This window comes from Corvus brachyrhynchos, unplaced genomic scaffold (genome assembly GCF_000691975.1).
Source record: "Corvus brachyrhynchos isolate BGI_N302 unplaced genomic scaffold, ASM69197v1 scaffold365, whole genome shotgun sequence".
Classification (NCBI taxonomy): Eukaryota; Metazoa; Chordata; class Aves; order Passeriformes; family Corvidae; genus Corvus; species Corvus brachyrhynchos.
In genome coordinates this window covers 1,146,733-1,158,789 of record NW_008239544.1, presented here as the reverse complement: position 1 = coordinate 1,158,789, position 12,057 = coordinate 1,146,733, and the positions used below count along the sequence as shown (strand labels likewise).

Sequence of the window (12,057 nt, the reverse complement as noted above, 5' to 3'; positions counted from 1 at the left end):
TCTCCCCTACACCTGAAAACTAGAAATAGGATGTTTTTAACTGAGAGAAGTTGTCCTGAGATAGTGCTGCATCCCTGGTAATCCCTGTTGGGAAATCTTGCTGGTGGCTAGTTGATAAAAGGTGGCTGTAAATTGCCAGTTGCTAAATTCTTATCCTAAAGGCAAAGTTGTTCCAAGCTTAAAGTTTTAACTCAGACTCTGGCTCCTGTGAAGTCAGGGAGGGCTTCTCAACAGCCGCATTAAAAGCTGAAGCTGGAGAGGGCCCTGCAGTGATGGAAAGCTCCATCCATGGCCTGCCAGGATTCCCTCTCCCTCCAACAACAGCAGTCCTTGTGGGTTTTAGCTCGGGCAACTTGGCTGGAAAGTTAAGGAGATGCAGGAAGTCTGTGAGACAGCAGCACAGGCATCTTAGGGACTCTGGGAAGTTATGCTGCGATTCCCAGAGACAGATTTCCTGAGGGTTTTCCCAAGTCTGGTCCAGGAAATGGCTCTGCCTGTCACCCCAGTGCAAGGGGAGTTCCCCGGAGGGCTCTGCTGAGGAGGAAGCCGGGCTGCTGCCTGGCAGTTCTGGCTGTGGATTTTCCAGGGAAGAGCCAGGATCAGAGCTCAGCACAGGAAGTGTCCCTGTGCCAGAGGCTCACAGGTGCCAGTGCTGAAGCAGAACCTGGGCCTTGTGTTTACTGTGGAGGTTTTATTGCTCCAGGCAGCAGCTCCTCTTCCTGTGGGATTGACTCCTCCACTGTTGGTGCTGGTCTGGAGCCAGGAGCTGCCAGTCAGAACCTGGTGTCACTGAGCACACTTGGTACACGGGGAACAGCTGCAGCTTTCAGCTCAGCATTCCTGGAGGGTGCCAGGGCCAGTGAGAACCGTGGGAGGGCTGAGGGGAACTGGGGTCCCAGCAGGTGAAACACTCTGTAGTTCATCCAGGTCCAGCCTGGGAAGGTACCTGGTGAGATGTTTGTATTCCCTGATTGGGAAGGTCGAGTTCCAGGTCATCACTACAGGTACAACTAACAGGCAGCCTCTCTCCCCTGCAGCTCCTTGTTGCTCTGCTGTTCTTCTCACTCCTGGATCTCATCTCAGCCAGAATAGCACCAAAGGTGAGTTCAGCCCTGAGGGAATTCTCATGGCAGTGGATGTGTCTGATCAGCTTGGTTTGCTGCCCGAAAATGCTTTGTAGCAGCACTGGGAAGGCTAGGAGCTTGTTCTGCCAGGAGGAAGGGATCAGCAACACCCCAGACAAGCCTGCTGAAAGCCCTTCTGTTCCCATCAGATTAAACCTGTGTTTTCCTCTCACTGACGTTATCTCCCTTTTCACTACTTTCATTTCTCCTCCTGGATGATTTACTGTTTTCTGTTTCCTCTTCAGGCTTCACACCTCCCAGGTAGTTCAGGAACCTCATGTCTTGCTCAGCTTTTGTGTAGCATCTCACATCTGTCAGATGATGTTTTTCCTCAGGCTGGAATGTGCTACTTCATGGGAGAAGGGCTGCCCAGCGAGGAGGAACATTAGTTTCCAAATGGTTTAATGCTATTAAGCGAAGGAGCAAAGATGACAGGAACTTCCAGCAGCTGCCTGCCCTGAGCATCCTGCTGCCTGTGAAGGCTTGTTTCTGTCCCTTTGCTGTCACCTCAGCTTTGAAGTGCAGCCGTTTGGGGAGTCACCTCACAGATGGGATCAGGGAGCAGATTCAAGGCAAAAATAACCAACTGGTCTCAGTCTGCCCGTGGGAGAGTCTGGGGGAAGAGCCAGGGAGGAGAGAAACATCTTGAGCAGACAGAGCTGGGAGGTTAATCCATGTAAAATGAGTAATGAAAAAAGAAACCCCACAATAATCCCAAGACATGTCAGTAGAAAGGTTAGAGAGGACAAAAGCTGCTCCAGTGGGGTGGGTGTAGGACGTGCAGTGGTCTGTTGATTAATCCAGGTTGGATGGGGCTTGGAGCAACCTGGGCTAGTGGAAGGTGTCCCTGCCCATGACAGGGGGTGGGACTGGATGATCTTTAAGGTCCCTTCCAACCCAAACCATTCCACGGTGCAGCTTTCCCCTCTCTCAGCTGAGCCCTGTGGTGGCCTGGTTTGGTGAGGAGGACACTGCCTTGCTCTGGTGCCCAGTTTCCTGGGGGAATCCAGGCTGCCAGGTGAGGGGAAGGACTTGGGCTGAATTCTTCAGGTCCGTTAGCAGAGCGCTTCATGTGCAGTCTCCTGTGGGGGTTCCTTTCTGCTTCGGAGTAACTACAGCCCAAGACAAACCAGACCTCTCCTTTCTGACACCCAGGAAGGAGTGGATTTTCAGATGTCTCTGGAATGGTCCCTGGAGATCTTGCAGTGCCTGGAAGAGAGGGGCACATCCTGGCTCCTGCTCTTCCATTCGGCAGAGAAAGGTGAGTCCTGTCCCCAAGGGGTGGAAGGACGGGTGACCCATCCCTTGGGTTGGAGTGTCCCTGGGAGAAGGGGCTGCTGGCCCTTTGGAAGCAGCACAAAAAACACTTGTGTGAAAGCTGAGAAAACATCCTGCTTCTACCCCAGAGTTTGGCAGACCCAAGTGACGATCAGGAATGACTGAACTCAGGTTTGTTCCTGCTGGTAGAGAAAGCCTGAGGGGACAACTTGCTTCTCTTGCTGGTTAGCACCCCCAAGCCCCCGTATTTATTGTGGGCTGGAAGGAAACTGTGCAGCCCTTGTGCTGCTCCAGAAGTGTGAAAGGTGATGTGAGGCCCTCTGAAGGTGCTCAGTGTTCCTCCCTGTCCTCGCAGGCCCTGGGCAGTGCCATGTCCTGCGCAGCGCGGCCTCGGACCGACACACCCGGCTCCTGCCCCTGGCATTCTACAGGTGACTCCTGCTGGGCTGGGAAGGAGGAGTGAGGGAGCTCTGGGGGAGGGTTGGCATCCACAGCAGCTGGCATGGAGGCAGCAGCACTGCTGGCCTGTAGGTGAGCACAGTTACCTCTTAGCTGAGCTGCGGAGGAGAGGACCCCTCATCAGAGCACGATGCTGTTTAAGGAGCCCTGCGTCTTTTGCTAAAGAACTTAGTTAGAAGTTTTCCTTCAGCCTTGTGCTCCAAACACAAGATTTTGGAGCCACCTTCGCTTCCTGGGGTGGCCCTGCACACAGTGGGACTCAAATCACACAGGGCAGAGCAGCAGCTGTAGTTTTCCTTGTGCCTGTGTGTGTCCCATGGACCCAGAGCTAACAGAGCCCCTGTGTGACCTCCTCCAGCCTCACCCCCTGCTTCCACCGGGAGCTGCTCCAGAGAGATCCGACCTTCCTCGGCGTGGCACTCCAGCTGTACATCCAGCTGCTCCAGCTCTTTGTGGAAGGGCAAGTCCTGCCACAGTCTGATCAAAACCCCGCAGAGCACGTAAGCAATGCTTGGACTCTTTTTTTCTATCACAGACCCAGAATGGTTTGGATTGGAAATGACCTTAAAGCTCATCCTGTCCCATCCCCTGCCATGGGCAGGGACACCTTCCACAAGCCCAGGGTGCTCCAAGCCCTGTCCAACCTGGCCTTGGGCACTGCCAGGGATCCAGGGGCAGCCACAGCTGCTCTGGGCACCCTGTGCCAGGGCCTCCCCACCCTCACAAGTGAAAATGTCTTCCTAATATCCAGTCTAAATCTACCCCTTTTCAGCTTAAAACCTCTTGTAACTGCTCCTATTCTTTAGCTCTTCCCCTGCAGCAGCACTTGCAGTATCCCTCTTGTTCCCACCTTCCTGTGCAGAGCAGAGAGCTCGTGCAGGTGCCTTTGCTGGCAGCAGGCCCTGGGGTGCTCCCAAACCCCAAACACCCCCTGCCCTCTGAGCTGTGACAGCCTCAGGGGTGGGGTTGTGGCTCCTGCTTCTCTTCTGGAGTAGGGACTGTGCTGAGGGAGACGTTTTGCTGGGCCCCCATGGCTGTGTCTCTCCCGTGTCGTGCAGGATCCCTTGGAGCTGATCTCTGCAGCCCGGCGGTTCCTGCTGGGAGCCATCCCCCACTGCCCTGCCCGGAGCTTTGGGAACACACAGCCGGTACGTGCAGGCGTTCTCCCTTTTCTCCCGGTGTGTGAGCTGGGAGTGCTGCTGCGGCTCCCTCGGGCACTGATCCCGCTTCCCTAACGCACCTGGGAGCAGGGGGACACCTGGTGCTCAGCCGGTGCCATGGCCACATCCTCCACCGTGCCCAGCCCATCAAACCCTGCCCTCGTGCGGTCATTCCCGCTTGGGCTGAGGGAAGTGTCAGGCACAGCCAAAGGCATGAGTGGAAGTTTCCCCCTCCTCTGCCTGTGCTTGGCTGAGAGGCAGCAAAATGCTCCGGTGTAGCGGGAACTGAAGCTTTGAGGAAGCACGAGCATATCTAAACCGGCTCCCTGCCCTCTCCCCAGCTCCTGAGCACCTGTGAAGAACTTGACCCGGAGCTGGGAGCCACCCTCCTGCACTTCTCACGGCCTGCTGTGGACATGGAGCTGGAGGAAGAGCTGGAACTGTTCTGAGGAACGCACCCAGCCCAACACCCCCATTACACCCAGCACAAGGAGCCACCTTTCGCACCTGGGCCATTTTTTTCAAATTACTTTGTAAATAATTTATTACAAGCATAACCATGAAGCTCTTGTTACAATAAAAAGTAGGTTACAAATTTTCAGTTTAGACTTGCTTTGGGCATCATAATTATGTTGTTTTTTTTTTTTTCCTTCTTTTTCCAAAACAAAATGTCTCCTGAAAGTTGTCCCACTGTCCTCTGTCCCCCTTGAACCCCCGAGGGCACCTCTGTGCAGGCAGGGAACAGTCGTGGCCAACTTGGTTTCTACAACGTGTGCGTGGGGCTGGGGACACGAAGGGGTGCTGCCAACGTCCCCTCCCCTGGGATTAGACACTCTTAGTACAACACTGCTGAATCAGACGTGAGCATGGAAACCACTGCATGAGAACAAGCCTTTTCTGAGCAAGCTGAAGCTAATTCCACGGAGTTCTTTGGGAGACTAAAACGTAGATTAAAAATCTCCACTGCCGTACGGCTTCTACGGGGCTGGGCTGGGCACGCGTCCCCGGCCCCTCAGGTGGGCTCGGGCTGTGCAGTCACTTCTGGCTTCACCGCCTGGCCTTCCGCAGTCCCTGAAGTAGTGAGGAGGAGGATGGGCTCTGGCTCCAGCGGCTTGGCTTTGTCCTGAGTCTGGGTCAGAGGGTGCACCATGGACATGTGAACGTTGAGGTTATGGGCCTTCTCGAAGCGCTTCCCGCACTGGTCGCAGGCGAACTCCAGCTCCGCCTCTGCTTTGTGTTTGGTCATGTGGTACTTGAGGGAGGCGCGCTGGCGGCACTGGAACCCACAGATCTCACACCTGCCGAAGGCAAAGGGGGCTCAGCACCAGCCTGGTGCTGCCTCGCTCAGCCCAGGGGAGAGCGCTGGGGCTGGAGCAGGTGCTGGGGATGGACATTTCATTGAATCACAGAATCCTGCAATGGTTTGGGTTGGAAGAGACCTTAAAGCTCATCCCATCCCACCCCCTGCCATGGGCAGGGACACCTTCCACTATCCCACATTGCTCCAAGCCCTGTCCAACCTGGCCTTGGACACTTCGGGGACGGGGAGTCCACAACCTGTGCCAGGGCCTCACCATCCTCACAGGAAAGAATATCTTTCCAACATCCCATCTAACCCTGTCCCCTGGCAGTGGGAAGCCACTCCCCCTTGTCCTGTTACTCCAGGACCTTGTCCCAAGTCCCTCTGCAGCTCTCCTGGAGCCCCTTTAGGCCCTGGAAGCAGCTCTGAGGTTTCCCTGGAATCTTCTCCAGGCTGAACACGCCCAGCACTCCCAGCCTTTCCTCATAGCAGAGGTGCTCCATGACCCTCTCATTCATTCCGTTTAAAGTGATCCAGCCAGGATGCTGCCAGCTCCAGGCAGGGTTTGTATCCCAGAATTACTGTGCCAGGGTCAGTGACTGATCCCTTTGCTCCCTGGTGGAATCACTTACTGCAGGGGCTTCGCTCCCGAGTGCCGCATCTGATGGACCGAGAGGTGTTTGCGTTGCTTGAAGGTCTGCCCACACTCATCACAGATATAGTTCCGTACCTCTGCCACGAGCAACAGAAGAGAGGCATGGATTCTGCTGCATTCCTGGAATGTGCCCCGCACACGCAGCTGCCCACGCTCCCTGCGGGAGTCTGAACCCCTCCCCTGCCCTGCGTTCCTCTGTGTGCCCCTTGTTCCATTCACAGGCCCACGTGAGGTGCCACCCCCGCCCAGAGCCTCAGCACCTCCAACCGTGGTGCCACGAGGTGCGGGGTGTCTGTGACCTGTCACCTGCTGGCACACACCTGTGTGGATGAGCTTGACGTGCCGCTGCAGGTACCGGTCGATCATGAACACCTTGTTGCAGCCAGGGTGAGGGCAGGGCCTCTCCCGCACCTCCTCGTGGTGCTCTTTGATGTGTTTCTGCAAAGCAAGGACAGAGCTTCTGTCAGGGAGCAAACTGGATCCCTGAACACCGAGACCACCATGTGAAAAACCAGGATTTGCATCCCGATCTACCCCTGGCAGCAGGGGCTTTAGCCAGACATTGTGGAGCCTGTTCCAAGGGAAGTGAGCCAGTGGCAGGAGGAACAGGGAGAGCCAGAGCAGACTGGAAAAGGCCAGGACTCCCAGCAGGCTGCTTTTAGTGACTGACTGCCTCCTGTAGAGCAGGGCGGGGAATTAAACCCATCAGGGATCCTCTGCTCACATGGAAGTGGCTCCGGAGTACTGGGAGCCACCAGTGTGGGACAGGAGCAGAGCCCGAGCTCACCTTCATGCCATCAGCCCCTCTGTAGACAGCGGTGCAGCCCTGGTAAGGACACTTGTAGATGGTGGGCAGCTCCTCCCTGCAAGCAGAGGTGTGTGAGGTGGTGTGGGCATGGGGCTGCAGCCCGGTCCAGCCCTGCCAGACCCTCTCCTTACCGTTCACATTTGATTTTTTTTTTCCAGCCTGGCTTAGGCCCTGGCTTCTTCCTTATTTTGGGCTCTTCTACCTTCTTTGCTTCTTTATTGTCACTTTTCTTGCCAGAAACCCTCCAAGAAAGAACCAGGACAGTGGTTTAAGACTTGATCTTGGTTTTAGACCCACCTAAGTGTCCCCAGTTGTTACAGCTGACTATGACTTGGCAGAGCAGGAGCACACACAGCCCCAGGCAGATGAGCTGGGCTGTGGCTGTGCCAGGCTGGGGATGAGGGATGCGGCCCAGCTTTAACCCAACGGGGAGCTTGGGGGCACCTCCGTGGCCCCCAGGCAGGAATGGGTAGGGAACAGAGCCATAAGGAAAGAGATGTTGGCCCTGTGGGGGTGGGCACCCGCCCCCCACCCACCCCGAGAGCCCCTTACTTCTTCTCGGGGTAAGGCTCGAAGGAGTCATCTGAAGATTGCACGTTTCTCTTCTCGCTTTCATCATCGCTCAAGAAGTCCCTGAGAGAGAGAAGTTGCCCTTTACCAACGTGACCTCGGGCTGACCCTCAGCACCAGCAGTTCCCCATTCCCAGCACATCCATCTCCCCCACGGCACAGCACGGCGGCCGCTCCACGTGTTCTCCTCCCCGTCCTCTCCCCGAGCAAACACAGCGCCGGTGAACCCAGCAAAGACCCAAATCAGGACCTTTTAGGGCTAAAACTCTGCAAGAATAATCAAACCACTGTCAGGAGAACAAAAAAACGGCTGTTACTGAAAGGATCTATTCATGGGTGAGGGATGTGGTTGCCGCTTCCTCTACCGGGAAAAGGAATTTTGTGGAGCAAGAACGTCGCGTAATTGTCTGGCGCAGGTTAATGAAGCTGCAGGTCATTCTGTGTTCCCTCAAATGTAACAGCCACATTTGGATTTTTCTTTTTCCTCCTTTTAGGCCTTAAGCCATACAAGAAGCAATTAATTCCTGAAGACAGGAAATAGGCAATAAATTGTTGCTGCCCTTTTAACGTGACAGCTGACAGGCTCAGCTGACACTGGAGTCACTCTGTACTTGGCCCTTTAGACTCGGAACGCCTGCACTTGTGTATTTACAGCCCCATTCCAAACACCTGTGTTGGACTGAGCCAAATCCTTGCTCACAACGGACCGTGGAGCTGCCAGGTCCCTCCCGCTTCCCTGGGAGCAAACGGGGTGGTTTCTCCTCGTGCCACCCCGTGCCTGCATTCCCGCTCCCACTGCTCTCCCGCAGCCCCAGCCACGGAGGGAACTGCCCGGGGGTTATGGGGCTGGAGCAGCATCTCCCAGCACGGCTCCTTCCCCAGCGCAGAGAGGGGACAAAACAGGGCCAGGATTGCTGGAAGCAGCCGACAAGCACGGAGCACACGTGTGTGCAAACCCCCCAGAGCACAGGAGGGAGCTCAGAGCCTCAGAGCCACGAGCTCCACGGTGGCTGCGGCAGAGCCACTGCTCCGAGCCCCCACGCTGGTGGAAAAAGAGCTCTCTGGGTGGGGGAGTTCACACTGGCAAAGAAGACATTTAGGCTATTTTAAACCCACTCTTCTCTCACCCCTCAGAAAGGTCACTGAACTCGTCTTTTACCCGCTCATCCGACGTTGCAGACAGAACCTGCTTCCCACTCAACTGTCCTAGGGAATGAAGGAGAACACGGTGCGTTACAAGGAAAAGCAGCAGACCCACGTCAGCCGAGGAGGAGCCGACTGCTCCGGGTGCACTTGCGTGGTCACACCGTGGGGAACACATGCTCCGTAGCAATCAATGACTGTTTAAACCAAACTGTCCCCTCTGCCCAGAAATGGCTCTCCCTGTGCTCCACCTTGACCCTGCAGCTCCCAGGAGCAGCTTTTGGTTCCTCCTGTGACACCCATAACTGACAGACTTGTCCCTAGGCAAGTCCCAGCTGCCATTCCTGTGTCCAGCAGCGGACATCTCCCGTGGGTGTGGGAGCTAAGCACAGCCCCCCTTCTGCAACTCAAAATGGGTGTTAATTCCTCACTTCTGGAAGTGGCGTTTGGGGCAGTTCACCCAGCAGTTTTCCTTTAGGGACAGAAGGGGCTCCTGGGATTCAGCATCAGCTGCTGTGGAGCAGGGAAACCCAACTTCAGGGTCGAGCCGAAAGAAACATCCAGCAAACAGTGCTGGGGAACCAGTGACCATCCTGTACCTCTGGAAAGAGCACGGCAGCAGGGTCTCCCCTCTATCAGAAGGGGAACAGCACACAGAGCCAGCAGGGTGACCCCGTGTTCCCCTGTCCCTTCTGCATGGCTCAGTGCCCTCCTCCCTGATCAGAGGCCAATCGCTGAGCACTGCCCAGAAGGATCTGCGCCCTCCTTGAGGAACAGCAGTCTCCAGGGAGAGGGCCCAGCCCCTTGTTGCTCCCTGGGCCACCTCTCCAGCTCCCTGTCCTTCCCCAGGAGGGAGATCAGGAAGCAAACCCCTTACCTGTGGCAGTGCTCAGCGGGGAGACGGGCTGCAGCAGGGCCTGCTCCCTGACGGAGGCCGCGCTGTCCAGCTGCGAGGGAGACGGGTCTCTGTCCTGCGGCGGCTCGTTCTCCACATTCAGTGGCACCGCCGTGGTCCCTTTGTTGGCGGGCTGCTGGCAAGGAGCTGTCCTTACTGGAGCGTGCTGGGCTTTGGGAGCAGGAACAGCCTCGGCATTGTCCGCCCCGGCCCCGTTGTCAGTCAAGCGCTGCTGCGCCGTGCCCTTGCTCCACTCCCGTTTGACGGACAGGGTGTTGTCGAGCAGCACGGAGCTGCAGTCCGAGTCCGTGTCCATGACGTAGTCGTGGCCGTCCCCGCAGCCCCAGACGGCGCGGATGATGCCGCAGTACTCGGAGGAGAGCACGCTCCGCAGCCCGGGCACCGAGTCGCAGCTCCCGGCGTGCGTGTGCGTCCACGTCACCAGGCTGTGCAGGCACTGCGGGCTGGACGTGATCAAGTCAACTGGCCAGGGGAGAGGCAGCACAGTCAGGGCTGGGCAGGGGGGGGATGGGGATGTGGATCTGCTCCCCCCAGGGCTGCCCCAGAAAGGCAGGTGGGAGCCACCCCAAGGGGCTGCACCCAGAGGGCTGGAGCAGGGCAGCCCCAGCGCCTGCCAGGATCACAGAACCACTGAGGTTGGAAAAGTCCTCTGAGATCCCTGAGTCCAACCTGTGACCAAACACCACCCTGCCTGACCAGAGCACTGAGTGTCACATCCAGTCTTTCCTTAAACACCTCCAGGGACAGCGACTCCACCACCTCCCTCCATCATTTGCTTCACAGGGTATTTCCAATTGTCCCCAGTGCCTGACAGCAGCTGGGACAGGCCTGGCACTGCCACCCAAATCTGCTCTGCCTGCTCTTCCCACCCTGAGGTGAGCCTGTGCCTATCTGGCCCAGCTCAGGAAGGTGAAGATTCTCCTGGGAAGCCAGAGGGAGGAAGGAGAACCAGCCCTATTGAAGGACACCAGAACCCTCCTGCATGTGGTCACTTCTCAGCACCCATCAACCCCAGCCCTCCACTGGTGGCGTGGCAGAAGGAAAAGGGGAGCGAGCACTCACCCAGGCAGGAGGCACCTCCTTCCATCCCCGGCTGCGCCTCGACCCCGCTGCTCCTGCAAAAACCAGAGTGGCACAGTGGGATTTGAGGGTCATGGAGGGACCACGTGGCAACACACGGCACCGTGCTGCTCCCGGGAGGCAAGAAAGGCCACGTACTTTCCTTTGGACTTGGCGTGGCCCGTGGGCGAGGCATTCACCCTCTGGATGAAGGTCCGGAGGACGCTGCGGCACTTGTAGAACTGGGCATGGCATTTCTTGCAGACGAACTGTGGCAGCGCGGGGGCCTGCCGCACCGCCACGCCCACCAGCCGCTGGAAGTCGGCGAAGAACACCTGGTCCACGCGCCGCTGCTTCTCCGAGTTCTCCCCCAGCACGGGCACCTTCCCGAAGGCATTGCGCAGGCTCCGCGAGGAGAACTTCCCGTGGCACAGGCGGCAGTAGCCGGTGCTCAGGGCTCTGCCGATTCCTGCCGAGGAGGATCGAGCGTGGCTGCTGAGGAATGGCACTGATCCACCCAAAGGTGCTCCCCTTCCCTTCATCCCAGCTGCCTCCATAGCCCCGCCTTCTGCAAAGCAATCCAGGAAAATCCAGGCAGGAGAAGACCCTTCTGACACCAGCTGACCCAAAATCACCCTTTCTGGCCCCACTGTCCCAGTGGCAGAGCCTCCTCTCTGCTGTGGTGTTCCCAGGCCTCTGCCAATGCCATCCTTTGGTTTCAGCAGTTCTTCCCCTTCCCCGGTGTTTATCTCCCAAGTATTTACAGCTGGCATTGTGTCCCTTGGCTGCCCCAGTGCTGGCTGTCCCATTCCTCAGCTCCCCAGTAGCACCCTGGAGTGGGGCAGCAGCTGGGGACATGCAGCTCCCAACCCGGAATAGCGGGGCAGGATGGAAAGTGTCACCCAGTTCACTGCCCTGTGGCGTTCCCTCTCTGTGGAATAATTTCCATCCCTCCACTGCACCCCAGCAGTGTGAAGGGAACCCTAAGCACAGCCTCCTCCCGGCCCTGATCCAGCCCAGCTGTGCTCTGAGCCCTGGGGGTCTCACCACAGCCCGCGGGGGTGGTGACAGTGGTGGTGACAGTGGTGGGACAGGGCAGCAGCTGCTGGGGGAGTGTCTTGGGGGGGGCCGGAGTCCCCGTTTGTGAGTGCCCCGTGAGCCACCCGCCCTCCCGGGGCAGCGCCGGTGTCACAGCACCCAAGGGAGCCGCTGGAGATCCCGCTTATCTCCTGCCCCAGCTGCAACACGCGCGGATATCAGCCACCCCAAAGCGGGATGGCAGGAAGGTCCCAGTCACCCCAAACAGGATGGCGGGAGTGTCCTGACCACACTCAAACCGTGACGGAGGGAGGGTCCCGGTCACCCCCAAACCGGAGCAGGCGGTGGCCGAGCACCCCGAAATAGCGGGAGGTTCCCCCGCTCTCCCTCCCCGGGTACCGAGTTCCTCCTTGCTTTGCCGTTACCGGCACCGGGATGTTCGGTGTTTCAGGGGGGAAGAAACTCCACACAACCGGGCCGGTTCTGACCTGCCCCCGCTCGGCACCAAGCCCCGGGACGGGAGGTCTGACCCCGGCAGTGCGGAGGG

At 57.7% G+C, this 12,057-nt stretch overlaps 2 protein-coding genes across 2 annotated transcripts in view; one reads left to right on the top strand and one right to left on the bottom strand.

Annotated features, from left to right (window-relative positions):
* FANCA (Fanconi anemia complementation group A) overlaps positions 1-4,627 on the top strand; it is a gene marked incomplete at its 5' end in the record, with an annotated part of 33,390 nt that extends 28,763 nt beyond the window's left edge. The window contains 6 exons of the mRNA XM_017741344.1: positions 1,028-1,100; positions 2,280-2,385; positions 2,758-2,833; positions 3,220-3,361; positions 3,920-4,009; positions 4,363-4,627. Of these exons, the coding sequence (XP_017596833.1) occupies positions 1,028-1,100; positions 2,280-2,385; positions 2,758-2,833; positions 3,220-3,361; positions 3,920-4,009; positions 4,363-4,470 (595 nt within the window). The remainder of the gene's footprint in view (positions 1-1,027; positions 1,101-2,279; positions 2,386-2,757; positions 2,834-3,219; positions 3,362-3,919; positions 4,010-4,362) is intronic.
* On the bottom strand, positions 4,548-12,035 carry ZNF276 (zinc finger protein 276). Its single transcript, XM_008639202.2, has 10 exons — positions 10,632-12,035; positions 10,476-10,528; positions 9,375-9,875; positions 8,482-8,560; positions 7,337-7,417; positions 6,916-7,026; positions 6,764-6,839; positions 6,297-6,414; positions 5,954-6,053; positions 4,548-5,319 (listed from the first exon to the last, which is right to left on the bottom strand). The coding sequence occupies exons 1-10, from the start codon at positions 11,279-11,281 to the stop codon at positions 5,034-5,036; spliced, it is 2,055 nt and encodes a 684-aa protein (XP_008637424.2). The 5' UTR covers positions 11,282-12,035; the 3' UTR covers positions 4,548-5,033.
* Positions 12,036-12,057: the final 22 nt, after the last annotated feature.